The 19,143-nt window shown below is 36.6% G+C and overlaps 1 protein-coding gene across 2 annotated transcripts in view; it reads left to right on the top strand.

The window, feature by feature from the left end:
* The first annotated feature begins 2,252 nt into the window (after positions 1–2,252).
* Positions 2,253–19,143, top strand: part of USP53 (ubiquitin specific peptidase 53) — a 64,988-nt gene continuing 48,097 nt past the window's right edge. For both annotated transcript variants that reach the window (XM_032858693.1, XM_032858687.1), the window contains exons 1-2: positions 2,253–2,537; positions 17,127–17,795. In XM_032858693.1, coding sequence (XP_032714584.1) covers positions 17,652–17,795 — 144 coding nt within the window. In that variant the 5' untranslated portion in view covers positions 2,253–2,537; positions 17,127–17,651. The remainder of the gene's footprint in view (positions 2,538–17,126; positions 17,796–19,143) is intronic.

Raw genomic sequence — 19,143 nt, 5'->3', positions numbered from 1 at the left:
CAGTTCAAATTATTTTTCAAGAGTGGAGAGAGGGGTTGCCTTGTCAATTACATTTGCAAATAAATAATTACTGTACAATATAATTTTTATAATAGAAATACGCCCAAAAAAGGTGAAGGAAAGGCAAAGCTGTCTTGGAAAATTATGAAAGGTTCCATAAAGGAGGTAAGTTTTCAATTCCACTGAGACCCAAAGGACCCTGAAAGAACGTGGTAGGATCACAGAAAAGCAAGGAGTTCAGTATGGCTAGTGTGGAGTAAATGGGCAAGAATGGTAAAAGATAACAGTCTGAAGCAAGATCATGAAAGGCCTTATTGGTGATGGGAAGCCCCTGAAAAAAATCTTTGCAGAGGAATATCGTGATCATATTTTCATGTTAGAAAAATTAATAGAACATAGGTTGGAGTGGAGTGGGAAAGAACAAAAGGTATTGCAATTGTCCAAGAGATGAGTCAGGAGATGTGCTAATTACTTGATGGACCGACAGTGAGAGTAAACATTGAAGAGGAGTGGATCTGAGGGATATATAAGGAGATGAGTCAATAGAATTAGGATAGAGGAAGTGAAGGAAGTGTAATATAGGGGTACTCCTGGATTTCTGTCTTGGGTAACTGGGTACCATTATCTGAAATAGGGAATGAAAATGGGCTAGTTTCCAGATAGGTGGGGAGCGTTATGGTATTAGGAATAGGGAATGTTGAAGATAGCAGGATCAATTTAGTACCTGTTTAAGATATCTGTGGGCTATTCAAATGAAGACGTTGTTGCTTAAAAGTCTAACCTGAAGATATACATCTGGGAGTCCTTGGTGCACTGGGACACCTGGTAGCTAAGTCCCTGATGGAAAAGAGATTGTTCAAGGATACAAGAGGAGTAATGTCAGACAACAAAAGAAAATGGAGAGCTTAGGAACACAGAGGGCCTTAAAAAAATATTTAAAGTGTATCAGAGATGTAGTTGCAGAACCAAGAAATAGTGGTACTAGGGAAACCGAAAGAAGAGTTAATAGCGTTGTTGTTTTTTAAAAAATTTTATTTATTTATTTGACAGAGAAGACAACTAGGCAGAGAGGCAGGCAGAGAGAGGGGGAAGCAGGATCCCTGCCGAGCAGAGAACCTGATGTGGGGTTCGATCCCAGGACCCTGAGATCACCTGAGCTGAAGGCAGAGGCTTAACCCTCTGAGCCACCCAGGCGTCCCCAGTGTTGTTGTTTTTTAATGAATTTTTCCCCCCTCTTCCTCCAGAAGTTTTGAATTTCTTGAAGGAAGAAATTATGTCTTAACTTTCACTATATTTTCTTTAGTGCTTAATTCAGTCAAGGGAATATAGTGAGTGCTCAATAAATTCATTCATTCAGTCTCAAGCAAAATGCACCTATATCAATGTAAAATGTTTCTTCATTCTAATTCTTCAAATAAACTTTTAGTTGCCTATGAGTTTACTTACATCAACTTTCATAACCCGTATGGTCTACCTGCCTCAGCTTTGAAATGAGTTTCAAAATTTTATTACTTATTGAGAAGGATCTTTGATACTAAAGATGGCAGTGGGGTTTTTTTAACTTCTGTTTTTTTAAAAAACAATATATTACCAAAGTTTAGCCCAATTTCGAAGCAATAGCTTGTAACTTAAAGCTTGTTCTGAAGCAGAGTAAGGAGAGAGCCAAATTCTTCTTACCACAATTAACTATTAACCGAGTCAACACGTTTATCCAGGCTTTCGCTTTATTTATAGTCACGACACAACCAGTTGGGCAATATACATTCATGCCAATGGAAGCCATTTAACTGTAAGCAAACGATAATGATTCACAGAAAGCTAAAAGAAATTGCATACCCACATGCGATTTGGAAGCCAAGCCGTACAGGTTGTTTTTTCTCCGGTAACAATACTTAACCCAGTCCTTCGTGGGTCCGCGTTCCTAAGAAAATACCGAATATACTGACCAAGAGCACCGGAATAATCACCTCCACTCAGGAGACCTAGCCCCACCTTCCCTCTACACCACACAAGCAAGCCACACACACCTTCTCCAAGAGCTAAGTCTTAACACTCCTCTCTTGCCTTAGGGGAACTTCAAGCTCCTGCTCTCGCGGGATCTCGCGCCTTGGATTAAGTCAACTGGATCGCGCGCCCAGTCGAACCCCCGCGGGAATACAGCTCTCCAGGTCCCGAAAGCCGGGAAATCGCGTGTGGGGCGGGGTTGCTCGACGAGCGTGAAGGCGGGGCCTTTCCCGAGGAGGCGGGGCGGGTGTCCTGGGACCTGTTGATCGCAGGTGTCACTGCCTTGACTGGCCCTTGGGTGTTGGGGCGTGTGCGCATGCTCCGTGCGCAGGGTCGAGCTCTGGGCAGCGAGACCAGACGCCTCTGCTTCAGTTCCCGGTAAACCTCGGCTGCGGTGGCAGCTGTTGGAGTGTCAGACGGGTGTTGGCGCGAGGTAGAGCCGGGCCAGCGGGAGGTAGTCCGGTGGAAGTGGAAGGCCCGTATTTCTTTATCTGGAACACACTCTCCCTCTCGTTAGGAAGGCAGAGCTCAAGGTAAGTCTCCGAAACTAGCCCCTGGATAGAGATCCAGCGACCTGCGACCCCCGCCCCGGGCCTGAGTGGGAGACCCTTTCCAATGCCAGACCTCGTTTCTTCCGTAGCAGCCCTGCGACATCCTCCGCCCCCGCTCCGCGGACTCTTTGCCGGGATTCAGGCACCCGAGGTCACTCAGCCTTCCCGCCCCCTTCCCGCCGGGTCCCGGCCGGGAGGAGAAGCGTCTGGCCAGGCTGGAGGCGCGCGGGAGGAGGGGGGAGGTGCTGTATTTCCTGGGTCGTGGTTATTCACTGCTGTTGTGTTTGAGGCCAGACACGAGGCAGAACCTAGGAGTCCAGCTGGGTCGCTTAGTGCGTTGGAATTATGAATATCACGCTTACTTGGCCCCTGCCCCTCACCTGCGGAGCAGCCACTGCCTCGCCCCAGCAGCAGCTTTTCAAAGGGGTCTGGATGGTTGTGTTGCGCTCCTTGGAGAGGAGAGATGACTGGATTCGTAGAATATTTGGGCTGGTGGCTTCTGGGTGGTAGTAGTAATTTATAAAGTTAATGTTTAGCTTTTAAACGGCGACTTATGGGGCGTTTATCAAACTACTTTCAAACATCGTTGGAGAACAGGAAGTACTTGTACAGGTGTACTACGGAGGCTTTCTAAAGCCTGCAATCTGAGCGTGTTCTGAGGTTTTGTTATCCTGCCACAGGGTTTTCTCTGTCAGTGCAAAGTCTGATTAATGCTTGCAAAATGTACAGCAAGGCTTTATTTGTTAGACAGCAGAGTATGCCAGAATGTTTCCTTATCTGGAAAAATATATGTATTTTTGCAAGGGATTTTTCAAGGCTATTTGTGAGGGATGTTTAGATTAGGGTCTGATTCGCTTTTAATTCTGTTCTTTAAAGAAAAGCCTTGCTAATTCTCAGTGTCTAAAAGAAGTAGCAAGTGCTAACACAAAATGCTGATTGAGTATACTTTTGGCTAAATTGATACTTTTAAGTTTAATTTCCTATTTTCAGTTTCCCGATGATGGGCCTCGGCAAAGCTCTTTCATCTTGTGAAAGAGAAATTAAAAAAAAAAAAACAAAAAACCCTTATTTTGCAAAAGTCATTTAGGATTTATCTGCCATTGTCATAAGAATTCCAAATAGACAGAATCACTGTTGCTAAGAGTTAATTATAGTCAAACAAAAACACAGTTTTTGTTTTTGTTTTACATTTTAGAGGCTCTTAAAATAAGCTTTTTGGACAGTATGCCTAGGTTCATGATTAGTGGTGATAACCCGTGAAAGTGATTTATTTAAATTTGTTCATAAATTAAAGTCATTGGTAGTTATGTGTATTTTTTTTCCTACAGTGTAAAAATAAGTGACCAAGAACAGATCTTTTTTTCTCTATTAATTTAAAAACTTTTTTCTTTTTTTAAGATTTTATTTATGTATTTGACAGACAGAGATCACAGGTAGACAGAGAGGCAGGCAGAGAGAGAGAGGGAAGCAGGCTCCCTGCTGAGCAGAGAGCCCGATGCGGGGCTCCATCCCAGGACCCTGGGATCATGACCTGAGCCGAAGGCAGAGGCTTAACCCACTGAGCCACCCAGGCGTGCCAATTTAAAAACTTTTTTATAAATGCATAGTGTTCATGGGAACTTGACATTAGTTTTTTTAAAAGATTGCTATTTTACTGTGGGGGGGGTACCCTTTTCCGCCTAGTGTGTTCTTCTCCTTGAAAAAGGAAATCTCTTTTCAAAAACTTATAAGTTTAGTATGTACTGTGATTCAAGATCTTTTATATTATTTAGTGTCAAATGTTTCTTTTAAACTATAGTGTCAAATATAATTTTGAAATTATGGTTTAGAAGCTTGTTTTAGTGAAACGGAGAGTTAAAAATGAAAAATTTTAGTTATTTTAAGGTGATGTACACATCAAAAAGTTAAAATCCGTGTTGTTTTTCCTGTTGAAACTGTTTGGAATTCACTCACCTACCATGCTAGGGAGGATGTTGCTTTACCCTACAATTTTCCAAAAGTATGTTTGAAATCTATGAAGTGGTATATTAAGCTACCCTACAAAGACCTTTACTTATTACAATACTTAGCAGATCTTGTTATTTGACAGCTTTAACTATAAGGTGTTTCTTAATTATAGACCCCAAAGACAACCTACAGCAAGGTTGTTTATGTAATGTATCTGAAAGTATTTTGAATACAGAGTGTGCTAGGATAATAGGGCCCCCAAAATTGTAAAGCCTACTGGTTCTCTTGAGCTCTTGGATTAAGGGAAGAAGTGTACTAATTTATGTCATCTTTGGAGAACTAGCTAGAGATTGGTGATAATACAAATGTATATTATTATTAATTTTGTATAGATGTAATGATTTTAGAAGCTTTTGCATTACAAAAGATGCACATAGTAGGAACAAGAAATGGATGCAACCTGTTCCACCACAGATAAAATCTTCAAAGGTTATTTAAACTTTAAATAACTTTATATAATATCCTAATTTTGATGAGTTACTTTTAAGATAATGGGAATATTATATTTTTATATCTATGTATCTATCTATAGATTATTTAGGTAAGAAATATCTAGTCTTTGCTTTTCCAAGTTAACCCATATCCTCTATCAGTAGTTCTTAAAGTAGGGTCCATGATTAGAACTGTGGTCTGTGGTTAGAACTGAATTTTAATATAATTGGTTTTCTTTGTGGTCTTATGATTTTTTCTTTCTTCCTTTCAACTATGAATTTTATTTTATGCATTTACAAACATCATTCCAAGGAGCCCATAAGCCTTATTAGGCCACCAAAAGTGTCTCTGACATTCACAAAAATGCTACAAACCATTGCATCTGGTTGAAGAATTTTTGTTTTAAATAAGTCACTTCAGAAAAGTTGCGGCATATATTCATATTTGTAATTCATCAAAAAATACAATATTATGCAACAATAACCATATTTCAATATCTTAGCTATTATTTCAGTCATCTGAGTTGTGGCATTTTTTAAATTAATTTGGTATTTTTGAATACATTTTGTAAATGTAACTTCTATTTGGTAAATACTGACCTGCAAAAAGCAGTTTGAAGAAATACTGTTCCAGGGCACCTGGGTGGCTCAGTGGGTTAAGGCCTCTGCCTTCGGCTCAGGTCATGATCCCAGGGTCCTGGGATCGAGCCCCGCATCGCATCGGGCTCTCTGCTCAGCAGGGAGCCTGCTTCCTCCTCTCTCTGCCTGCCTCTACCTGCTTGTGATTTCTGTCTGTCAAATAAATAAATAAAACTTTAAAAAAAAAAAAAGAAATACTGTTCCTTTGGAATTTGGAAACTTTTTTACTTAAATTTTTGTGATTTTTTGACTAAACAAATTTACTCAATGAACATTTATCTATTGTTATGCTAGACACAGAGATTGTAAAATTAATAAGACAACATTAAAGTCGTCAAAAATTTGAGTTCTTCCTTTTCAGAGCCTTATCTCTGGCTGTTCCCAATCCTCCCCCAACTGAACTGAGTTTCCAAAGATAAAATAGTTTTTTTTTTTTTTTCCTTTGTATCCTTGCCTTTGCAAGATGCTTCTTCTCCTCTTTCAACTTCCCAGTCACCCATACCATACCTGTGAAGTATTTTCTAATCCATCAAAAGACAATAGATTATCACTTCATTCTTGTGTTACCACTGTATTTTGATCTATATCATACAAAGATCTATACTGTGTTGCTATAGAGGGAAGCCAGAATAAGGGAATCTGGAGATGATGGTATGTGTACTGCTATCTTAAGTGTAAAGAAGAGTACTGTATGCACAGTGCAAAGGATGGTAGGCAGAGGAGCTTTCTAGGGGACCCAGAGACAGGATGAGAGCAATGTCCATGTATGTTTTGGGTGCTCTAGTTATTTTTTATGGCTGGATAGATCATGTTATTTATGAATCTAAATTGTGGTTAAGGAAGTTTGTAGTTACTTTTCTGAAGAATGGTATGTAGGTTGAATTTTTCTAAATTAAATCTCTGTTGCTTACATTGTTATTGCAGAGTTGCTTTCCATTGATTTCTGATGTATTGCCTTCTAACGTTTTACCTCAGTTTCTCCTTTTCTAGTCTAAAAGCTTGTAGATGAATGCTTAAAATAATACTGTGATGAAACCGCTTGTAAAGTGAAGCATTTCCCAACATTTTCTTGTAAATTAGGACTTTTCATGTTAAATTTTCTTAGAAGTAGGATATCTCTATAAATGAAATCATTTATTTTCTACTAAGAATGACTTATTAACAGATATTACAATTCAGAAATTGTTACTTTATTGTACAATATATCTGATGTAACTAAGGCTATAGTCAAGATTGATAAATCAGTTTAAGGAAATGGAGAAAGATAGCAAAATGAGATATAAAATAGTATGATACAGTTTTTATTTTCTTTCAGATGTTTATATTATTAAAAATAATAATACTTTGAAGATAGTGTTGTTTCTGTCATTATAATTAACTTACATTTACTGAATGCCTGCTATATTTTGGACATATAAAATACGTATATTTTATACATGGTTTATGATACTATGACTTTTTAAAAAAATATTTTATTTATTTATTCATGAGAGACCGAGAGAGAGGGAGAGAGAGGCAGAGGGAGAAGCGGGAGCAGGGAGCCCGATGCAGGACCCTGGGATTACGACTTGAGCCGGAGGCAGGTGCTTAACCACAGGCAGACGCTTAACCAACTGAGCCACCCAGGCACCCAGACTATGATCTTTTTATATAATTGTGATTATAGATTATGTAACTGATATGATTTTAATGGTTGAATAGTTGAGTGATGTTCTGTGCTACTGGGAACTTTATCAGAGGTGGAGGAAATGATTGTGGGGCACACGAGGTCAGTATCAGACCATGGATTCCATCCTTGTCAAGAACCTACCAGGGCATTCTTTGTCCACCAGGTGTTTTATGCCTTGGCATCTTCGAAACTTCTTAGCCTGCATAATAAACTCTTGCTCCTCTCATGGTAGTCTTCCCTGTGTTTAGGCAAGCAGGCTCTTGGAACCCTAAAAGATTTTCCTTCTATAATATATGCTGTATAGGCCTGAAATAATCCTACCTCCTTGACCTAGTGGCCAGATGGTGGGAAATTGTTCTGAACTCTGATGGCCTAGGTCATCTTTGTTAGGAATACTCATTTGTTCATTAAAGTTTCACTTTATTTCCTGAGCTTCCTTCAATTAGTATTTAATGAGTACTTACTATGTATTGGGTACTGATTTACATGCCTGGGATTCACTTTATATTCTAAGATGATTGGGAGGAGAAACAATAATAATCCTAATACGTCAGTTATACAGCATATAAGATGGTGGTGAATACCAAGGAGAAAAGAAAAGATAGAGCATGGTAAGGGGGATTTGGAGTGTGGAGTGGAGGTTATGATGGGTTGCAATTTTAAGTCCATAAAGACCTCATTTAGAAGGTGATTTTAGAAAAAGGCAATCATGAAGAGAGCCAGGAAGAAGCCAAGTGTGCATCAAGGGGAAGTGTATTCCAGGCAGAAGAATAGCCAGAGTAAAGGCTTTAAAGCAGGTGTTTGCATGGTATATTCAGAAATAAGAAGGAGGCTGAAATAGCGGCAATAGAGAAAGTGAAGGGAGTAGTTAGAGATGAAGGTGAGGGGATGGGCAGGTGTGACATAGTAAGAAATTTGTATTTGGTCTCTGGCTCCATTTCCTGACATACAGCTCCTAAAACCCTTGGAGCATCTCTGGAAGTGATTTTTTCGTTTTCTTTTTTTTCTTTCTTTTTTTTTTTTTTTTTGCATGTTATTGAGATGACTGCTGGTTGGGGGCTCCTGGATAGCCGTAGGTTGGAGACTGGTTGCTAGGGGAACCAACTCTGTGATTAGAGGAATTGAACTCTCAGTTTGTGCACCTTCCTCCACCTCCAGGGAGAGGAGTGTGGTGGAGGTTGAGCTAATCACTAATGGCTAATGATTTAATCAGTTGTGCCTATGTAATGAAGGCTCCATGAAAAATCCTAACTGGGGGCACCTGGGTGGCTTAGCCAGTTAAGAGTCTGCCTTCCGCCCAAGTCTTGATCCCAGGGTCCTGGGATTAAGCGCCACATTTGACTGCTCAGCAGGGAGCCAGCTTCTTCCTCTTCTTCTCTCCCTGCCTGCAGCTCCCCCTGCTTGTACGAGCTCTCTCTCTCCCTCTCTATCAAATAAATAAATACAATCTTTAAAAAAAAAAATCTTAACTGAAGGGGTTTGGAGAGCTTTTGGATTAGTGAACATGCGGAGATGCTGAGAGGGTGGTGTGTTGGGAGAGGGCATGGACACTCCATGCCCCTTCCCACGTACTTTGCCTACACATCTCTTCCATCTGGCTGTTTCTGCCGGTCTACTCAGTAATCTGAGTTCTGCGAGCTGTACTAACAAATTAATCAAATTAATCATCTTTGAAAAAGATTGTGGAGACCCCCCAAATTATAGGCGATTGACCAGAAGTATGAGTGACAACTTGGGACACGTGATCAGTGTCTGAAGTGGGAGGGATGGCCTTGTGGGACTGAGCCCTTGACTTGGGATCTGACACTAACCTCAGGTAGATAGTGTCAAAACTGAGTTAAATTGTAGGGCACCCTGTTGGTGTCCACTGAGAATTGAAGAATGGCTTGTGGAAAAACACATCTGGTCTCAAGTGCTGTGAGAGTATAGAAGAAAATGGTTTTTACTTTAGCAGTTAGTGCAGGGCCTCGCAGGCTATTATAAAGACGTTTTGGGGTTTACTCTGAATGTAATAAAGACCCTTTGAAAGATTATAAGAAGAGGGGTGACACTGTGATTTTATTTTAGAAGGATCTTTTTGTCTGTTCTTGAGGATAGATTTTGAAAGGTAGGGGCAGAAGCTAGAAGACAATTAGGAGGCTATTCTAGCAATCCAGGCACGTTTTGAAGATGCGTAATACAAGTATAGAAGTGGAGGTGGTGAGAATTGGTCACATTCTAACAGATATGTGAGAAAGAAGAGTTAAAGATCATTCCAAGTATTTGTTCTGAGCAACTGGAAAGATGATGTTACCATCAACAGAGATGGGGAAGGAAGGTATAGATAAAATAGGAGTTCACTTTTGGGTTTTGTCAAGGCAAAGAAATGTTATGTTATGCCTGCTTAGGTATAATTCTTTTCTGGAGATGGTATCCTAAAGCAGATTGCTATAATCCATTGTCTTTACTGTTCATAGTCTATATTCTGGATACACATGAACTCATGTCTTTATCTAGTTAGCTACCAGTGGGAACTAGTAAGTAGGTAAAAGCCATAAGAGATAAACATAGTTCTTTTCTGGACAAAAAGATATAGAGCAAAAAAGTGCAGAACATTGAAAATTATTTAAAATTTGCTGTTTTTATTGGTGGCGGTACAATATTTTCTTATTACTTTAATCTCATTTTCTTTGTTTTATAAATTTTCTAGTACACTCTTCTCTAGTACTTCCACTTGTAGAGTAACGGGTTTTGTATGTCGAAGGACATTTATTCTTCAATTATATCTTCTTTAATCCTTTAACTTAGAAAATGAAGATACTTCTATAATGAATTATATTTTTAATTGTGTCAACTTGCTGTGCATCTTTACCTTCTTATCTAGTTATCGAAAATGAAACCTTAAATACTTTTACTAGTTAGATGAACTGTTGTAGTATATCTATAGAAAGTCTTCAGTGTATCCTTGAGCTGCTATATTTCTTATTAGTGAAAAGATGTTAAAATGAAATTTTACTTTACAGTGTGATGGCTCGGCTGGAGTATATTTCCATAGCTTTATTAGCAGCAGTTCTATACTTCTATAGCATTATGGGTATTTCTAATTTTCTTATTGTAATACTTTTGTGTTGTTTTAAAAGTCTATATAATATTCTGTTTTACAACCAAAACAAACCCCACCCAATAAATATAAAAGAACAAAGGAGTCTCATGGCTTTATCAGCTATTACGTTAGTTTTCTGGGGCTGCTATAATGAAGTACAACCAACTGGATGGCATAAAACAATAGAAATTTATTCTGTCACAGCTCTGGGGGCTTAGAATTCCAAAATCAAGGTTTGGCAGAGTTGGTTTCTTTAAGGGACTCTGAGCAGAAGCCTTCTTTCCCCTTTCTAGTGATGGCTGTCAATTCTTGGTGTTCTCTGACTTGTAGCTGTATCACTCCAATCCTTAAGTGGTATTCTCTCTGTGTCATTAAATAGTATTCTCTTTGTGTGTGTGTGTGTGTGTGTGTGTGTGTGTGTGTCTGTCTGTCTGTCTCTTCTTCTAATGATAACTGCTAGTCTTACTGGATTAGGCCCACCCTAATGACCTCATCTTAACCTAATTACATTTGCAAAAGCCCTATTTCCAAATGTTCACAGGCACTGTAGGTTAGGATTTTAATATGCCATTTGGTGGACATAATTCAACTTGTTTTATAGCTTAATGTTCACTTTTAAATTGAAGAAAAGGGAACACTTCCAAACTTATTTTATGAGGCTATTTTTACTCTGATAGCAAAGATAAATAAGGAGACTCTAAGAAAAGAAGATACAGGCCAATATCCCTGATGAATATAGATGGAAACATTCTCAAAAAAATATTAGCAAACCAAATTCAGTAGCCTATTGAAAGAATCGGAACGCCATGATCATGGGGGATTTATGCCTGGCATGCAAGGATGGTTCAACATTTGCAAATCAATATATATCATTTCCACATTAAGAGAAGGAAAGATTAGATACAGAAGAAGCATTTAACAAAATTCAGTGTTCTTTCAATATAAAAATTCTCAGCGAAGTGGTATAGAGGGAATGTGTCTCAATAAAAGCCATATATGACAAGCCCACAGCTAACATCATTCTCAATTATGAATGTCAAAAGCTTTTCCTCTAGGATCAGAAATAGAATGGGTACCCATTCTCACCACACCTGTGAAAGTCCTAGACAGTCCAAATAGTCAAGAAAAATAAATGGCTGGGGCTCCTGGGTGGCTCAGTGGGTTAAGTCTCTGCCTTCATCTCAGGTCATGGTCTTAGGGTCCTGGCATCGAGCTGGGCGTCAGGCTCTATGCTCAGCAGGGAGCCTGCTTCTCCCTCTCTGCCTGCCTCTATGCCCACTTGTGATCTCTTTGTCTGTCAAATAAATAAATAAAATCTTTAAAAAAGAATGGTATCCAAATAAGAAAGGAAGAAGTAAAACTATTCCTATTTACAGATGACATTATGTTATATGTGGAAAACCTAAAGACTCCACCAACACCTGTTAGAACTAATAACTCCAATTCAGTAAAATTGCAGGATACAAAATCAACATACAGAGATCAGTTGCATTTTTATTCAATTTTATCTGACCCTAAAATTGCTACATCAAATTTCTTTTGGCTTATACTTTTCTGGTATATCATTTTAATTTTATAGTTGTGTGTATAGATACATATATAACTTATATAATGCATAAATGTAACTAAATATAATACATAAATTTAACTAATATATATACTATAGTTTTTTTTAGTACAGGTCTTTTTTTTTTTTTTTCCACTTTAATTTTCAAGTTTGGTTGTCCATCCCCATTTTAACAAGATATATATATATACTGCTTGCTCAGATGTTCATTGAAAGCATATAGATTTTTTTCACATATATTATTTTACCAAATTAGGATTATATTACATTTCTGCATTTTGCCTTTGTCACTCAAAAATACCCTGTTATATAATTATGTCCCTACTTATGGACATTGATTTTGTTTCTTTCCTTATTTATTGCACCTACCAACTATATCTCAGTAAAGTAGTACTTTTGGGGGGTGGCATAGATTCTCAGTATTGGGGTTTTTAGATTGAATTGTGTTTTTAATTTTAACAGTTGTTGCCAGGTTGATATAATATTTCTACAGGTTTATTATAGTATAATTACATTTTTTATTAGTCAACAATAAGAGAAAGTACCTCTTTCCATTTATCTCCACCGACAGTGTTTCTTTTAAGTTTTTGTCAGCTGATGGAAAGAAACAAATTACATCTTAATTACTCTCATGATACCTCTGTTGAGGTCTCCAAGATTCCTGACATTCCTAGGTTTGGTGATTTTATAGAATTTTGAGCACTCAGCATATATTCATACTTCCTGCTCTGCTTTATTAATTATAACAAAAGGAAATAAAGCAAAATCAGCAAGTGGATAAGCTCATGGGATGAACTGTGGTAGAAATCAGGCAGTTTCTCATGATTTTCTTCCAGTGGAGTCACATGAAACACATGAATTCCTTCAGCGACAAATTGTGGTGTCATATATAAAATGCAGTCTACCAGAAACCTGTTTAGAGATTCAGTCCGTAGAATTTTTTATTGGGAAGGGGCCACATAGTTGTTGTCTATCTCAAATGTTATCAGCATTCCAGACTTCCAGAAGGAAAGCAGGTATTCAGGATAAACCACATTGTCTGCAGTTTCGGTATAGTGAGCAGCTCTCACTAGTTATTGTGGTGGGAATCCTTCTAGAAATTTAAATTCGAAAAGCCTAAAACCTTGCAAGCAGGCTTTCTAAGGATAGCAGTCTCTGGCCTGCTATGCTGTCCTTTCTTTTTCCTTGTTTTTTAAGTAGCTTTATTGTAATATAATTCACATGTCATACAATTCACTCATTGAAAGAGTACAGTTCAGTGGTTTTTAGTATATTTACAGGAAGGTAAACCTATCACCACAATTTTAGAACATTTTCATCACCTCAGAAAGGATCCTTGTACCCCTTTGGTTTCACTCTTCCCTTCTCATCTCTATAGCCCCACTTCTCCAGTCCAAGCAACCACTTATCTCCTAACTGTCTGTAGATTTCCCTGTTCTGGACACTTTGTATGAATGGAGTTGTAACATGTGGTCATTCCTGAATGAAGTCTTTCACTTAGCATATTGTAGCATGTAAAAGTACTTCTTTTCTTTTTATGGCTGAATAATATTCCATTGTTTGAGTATGTATACACACATACTCACTCATACTGTATGTTGTTTATCCCTTCATTAGTTGATGAACATTTGGGTTGTTTCCACATTTCAGCTGTTAGAAACATTGCTGTGTTAGCTCTTTCCTCCATAATCTCCCAAGTATTTATTGAAAGAATAAATATAGAATCACATTTGCATTCCTGGAATAAACCCTCCTTGATTATTATTCTTTTGAATAGTGTACATTATTCTTTTGACACATTGATAGATTATATCTGCTAGTGCTTTATTTACAAGTTTTGTATCCAAGTCACATTAGTCTGAGGTTTATCATGTTTTGATATTAAGGCTATGTTTGCTTCATGAAATGATTTGGGATACTTTGTATATTATTTTCCATCTGGTCTGCAATAATATGTTAGAATTAACAGTTCTTTAACTTTTAGATAAAATTGAACTTTGAATCCATCTGATTCAGAAGGCTTTTTCAATGGGAAAACTTTTGTTTCCATATTATTCTAGATTTTGAAAATGTTTTCTACTTTTTCTTGGGTTAATTTTGTTAATTTGTATTTTGCTGGGAAATTACCTGTTCCTTTAGGTTTTAAAAGTTATTGCCCAAAGACTTAAGACATAAGTTGCTTGTATATCTGTGGTCATTTCTCATTTATCAATCTCTTTGGTGTTGATATACCTCTTTTCCTTCCTTTCTTTAATCAGGCTTGTGAAGATTTTATGTTCTATTAGTTTTTACAAAAGTTTACTTTTGAATTTCTTTTTTCTTTCTGTTGTTTGCCTGTAAACGGACTTGAAAATCTCTTTTTCTCTCTCTCTTTTCAGTGTAAGTCTTCATAATTTTCATCCTATTTCCTTCCCCACATCATGTTTGGATTTTTTGTTACCTATTTTGTCTCTGAGGTTTTGGGCTTTAATTCTGGAAAAATCTTAGTCATTTCTTAAAATATTTACTCAATTTACTTTATCCTCTTTCTGGGAATCCTTTTAGGTAGTATTGATTTCATCCCTGCCTTTTAGCTTTTTCAAAATGTTTGTATTTTCCACTTCTTTATTCCTTTTTTAGTGCTTTGTAGGAAAATTTCCTGACCTGAACTTACTACTCAATATGGTTTTTGCTCTATTAATTTTGCTAGTTAGCTCATTCTTTTCAAAATTTCAGTTGTAAGTTTATTTTAAATTTGTGTTCCCTTTGGTCTGTTCACTCTGTTTTCTGTGTTAGCGGATGTTCAGTTTGTTGCCTTTGTTTCACCTTTCTGGGCCTCCTCAGGTGTCTGGTCCTCTTTTTCTTCGAGTACCAAGTTACAAACTAATGATATTTACATGAGACGTGTGAAAGCACTAGGCTGTCGCTTGTGTTTCTTTAGATGATTTCTGAGAGTAGAGGTGGGATGTGAGTAGAGGGGCTTGATTTGGAGTGATGCAGATTGAGCGTTGGTTCCCAAAAGAAATTTCTGTTTCTGTGCCTAGCGGCATGATCTTCCCCAGATCCTGCTGTCCTCTGTTCTATTTCAGAAGTAGGGGTGAGGGCAGAACACACATGCGCCTAGCACATACTTGCTACCATTCCCAAATTGGTTGTGATCTAGGGCTTTTCTGCTGTTATAATCTCTCTTACCCTCCAGATGGCAGTAGGGTGGTAGCTGAACTTTCCTGTTTTGTTGCATTGTGTGAGGTGGGAATTCTCTGCCAGTGAGGAATGGAAAAGGTCTTAACTAGAAAGATCTTTTCCAGTCTGTAACACTTGGCCCTCTCTATATATTAGCTGCTGTTTCCTTCCCACTTTAGAAGCCAGTTACTTTTGGTGTCCTTAAGGTTTCTTTTGTGTAATCTCCAGACTTGGGCTGCAGGTAGGGAACCAGAAGTGTATACTAATTTGATGTCTTGTGCAAGAATGGAAGCCAGAGTATTTTTAAATTATCTGTTCCTGTCTTTGCTTTTCACAAAACTAAGCTCAGTAAAGGTAGAGATTGTTTCATATACCTTAGGACAGTTTATGGTACGAACTGGGTGCCTAGTAAATGATGAAAGAATATAATTTCAAAAGGATTCTTTCATCAAAAATATAAATTTACTACCAATATAGAGCTCTCTTAATGTTGTAAAATTATGCATTTATTAACAGCTTAATTTGTATGAAAGGTTTGGGAATCATTCAGATCACTTTAGAGAAAGTTGCAGCCCACAGAGTTAAAATAAAAAGAAAACAACTAACATAGTATAGTGTTTTGGATTTCCTGAAACATGTAATCTATGTTAATCGGGGCTGTTATTGTTGTCTCCATTTTATAGATGAAGAAGCCAGGGAGAACAAGGATTTATCTAAGACTAAATAGCTAATAAATGATGAGCTAATATATGGGGTTGGAAACAAGTCCTGACTTTAATTCTTTAGATAAGATGCTTTATTCCTCAGTGCTTTCCTGTATTAGTGGGTATTTGACCAATGGTATTGTTCTGATCCCTGCCATTCTGTCTTATCTTTTTGTGCTGTGAAAATGGAGCTCATGACTTTAAAAGAGTTTAAAGCTGAAGTCCTTAACAGAGGTTTTTCAGTACGCCCACATGATCTGTTTCCCATCCCTCCTTTTCAGCTTCTCTTTGTTTATATTCCTCACGCCACATTGGGCTGCTTACTGTTTTTCCAGTATGCCAAGCATTCTATTCACTCTGCTAGAAACACCTTCTTCCAGGTGACATCTTTACCTCCTTCAAATATTTGTGCTAAGTTAACCTGTTCAATTAGATTTCTCATAACTATCCTATTTCTCTCTCATATTATATACATTTTCCATCCTCTTTCCTTGCATTGTTTTCCTGTTAGCACTCAGCACATAACTCTTCCAATACAAGATATGATTTGTTATTTATTGTATTAATGTTTGCCTTTCCTCATTATTAAATTGTCCAGTGCCTGGCACAGTACCTGGCTCAGTAAACGTTTGTTCAGTGAATGGACATAAGAAGGAAATTTAATCGGTTAAACAAGACCTTGTTAGTAATACTTGTTTTTAATGAAGTTTTAAAGTCCTTTTACTCAGGATCATGCATTCATGAATAGCATAGAAATTTACTTCACTAAGTTTACTAAGATTCGTTTATCACTTTAAAGTTTCTTCTGAGTTTTAATGTATACCAATTTATGTAAAATTTATTGGAAAAATTTATTTGTCACTTTAAGGTTTCTTCTGAGTTTTAATGTATACCAATTTATGTAGAATTTCTTGGAAAAATAATATGATTCTGTGCAAGACAGGTAACAACATAGAGTGTGTATTTGTTTTAATAAACAAAGCAATTTAGTGTTGACAACAAAGTTAGTATTTTTGAAAATACTGGCTGAGATCCAATTTAATTACAGTTTCCTTTAGAATATTTTCCTTATGAAACCAGTGACCACTGAAATCTTCAAGTATGTAGTGATTGATGTCACACTGATACTTTAAAAAATTGTTAAAGAAGAACAATGTTTTCTTTTTTATATTTTAGAACATTATTTATTATAATCCTTTTATGATTATATATTCAGTATTTGTATTCAAATAGTAAAACAGGAATTTTCTTGTTTAGCCATTCTTGATTAGCTTTTGCTTTTATTTAAACATTTATTTTCTTTCTTGTAGATTTGCTTTGAGGTCACATTGATAAGAAATATGGAGCCACCTTTGATAACTTCACTTGTGAAAGAGAGAGTCTTCTTTTTTACTAAAAAAACATAAGGAAAACAAATGACCAAAGGAATCATGCCAGATGGGAACTCAACATCTTTTTCTATCATCTGTTTTTTAAACCATGAAGATAAATGGCTTGTGCTTTAAAGAATATTATTTGTTCATCGACATTGTTTTTAGCAGTTTAAAAAAAATCCATTTTTACCTTAACTATACAACTCTCTTATAAAATTTAATGCATATAAAAATCTTTAAGATTTCTTTTTTTAGAACTTCAGTGTTTATATACCCTATTTTTGCTTGACAAAGTCATCAGAAATATACAGCATCAGGAAAGATATGGTACTTGGAAACTTATGTTACTGTAATTGACTACAGTGAATTTAAGTGGACAATTCAAGACATCATCCCATTTATCATCAGAAATATCACATAAACATATAATTCTTGGCTTTAATGTAAACAATTTTCTTGAAAATGGCATGGGTAAAATTCTTACGGAAACCTAGTGGCAATCTTGGAAAAGTTTATCAACCTGGAAGTATGCTCTCCCTTGCCCCTACCAAAGGCTTGTTAAATGAACCAGGACAAAACAGCTGCTTTCTTAATAGTGCTGTACAGGTGAGACCATAATTTCTTATTAAATTTACAAAAGTGCTTTTCAGGAAATCCTTTGTTTAATGTTTCTTAAAGTGTAAGATTAAAGTTTTTGTTGCCTGAAATGACTTTTTAATATTACTTTTAATGGTATCAAAGATATTTTGACTTAGAATTTTGTTTTTTTATTATAAACAGAAATTGATATTATTTATTTAATATAAATGGGAATGGTTTTGCAACAGAATAATGTATTACTATGATATAAAATATTTTGATTTAAAATGTTTACTTAGTAAATTAAAATTATGTATCTAAAATATATAAAATAATTTCTTAGAGTCTGCTAATCTACCCCCCACTACTCCCTCCCCACACACACTTTTTTTTTAAAAGGAATCCAATAGAATCCCTGTAGATAGCTTGGGTTGAAATGAGAATGCGGTTTTAATTCTCAGGACTCAAACTTCCTTCAGCCTCCACTCTGACCTTAAATCGCTTCTCTGGAATCATATTTGGACACCATTGTTAGTGGAGTTGAAGATTGATTCATTTTGCTCCAGTCCTTGTTAAAATTCTTTTAATTAACAACTATGTGCTAACCTGCTTTTCTTCTTTAGATAAATATCCTTTCTTATGTAAGATGTAGTTTTTTTTCAGTAGTTCCAGATTTTGTAGGATCTTATGTCTTTCTGACCATTGACTGTATAGTACTAAAGATGAGGAAGATTTAGAATATTGGAATGTTGGAATGTTATTCTATTGACTGTAAAATATACCTTAAAAGAATTTATTTAAAATAAATCACTTCTCACATATTTTTCCATTATTTTTTTTCTCCTGAAAACAGTAGAAAGAGAAATATTGGTTAATTAACTCATATGATAAATGAACATATATAGAATGTGTCACATGCTTACACATCTGACTCAGATTTGTTTTCTCAATTGTTCTCTGTCTGAGACAGATGTTAAACTTGAAAGTTCTGTAATTTGCTCAGGGAAAGAGATCTAATTGGCATTCTAAAGTGCATTGGGACCCTTAAATGGGAGACACTCTTCTGCTGTGGCCAAAAGTTTTTACTGGCATTAAGTGCTATGAAAATTGCAGGAAAATATTTATTGACCATCACTGCATATAGGGAAATAGTTTATACCAAAAGACTTAGAAGTAAATGCTTTTGTTTAAATCAGGCTGTGAGAAAGGGTTTCTATCACTTTAAATCTTTTTCTGTTAACCCTTTTCCAGTTCTTTTTTTATGTTTATGTATTTCCTTCTATTTCTGTAGCTCCCAAATGCTGTGTGTAGTTAGTGAGATGAAAAGCATGTTATAACAAAATTCTGAGTAAGGACACTTATGGTAAAGAAAATG

The sequence above is a fragment of the Lontra canadensis genome, unplaced genomic scaffold (genome assembly GCF_010015895.1).
Source record: "Lontra canadensis isolate GAN:19392208 unplaced genomic scaffold, GSC_riverotter_1.0 scaffold1, whole genome shotgun sequence".
In the NCBI taxonomy this organism is placed as follows: domain Eukaryota; kingdom Metazoa; phylum Chordata; class Mammalia; order Carnivora; family Mustelidae; genus Lontra; species Lontra canadensis.
This window is presented reverse-complemented; position numbering and strand designations above follow the sequence as displayed.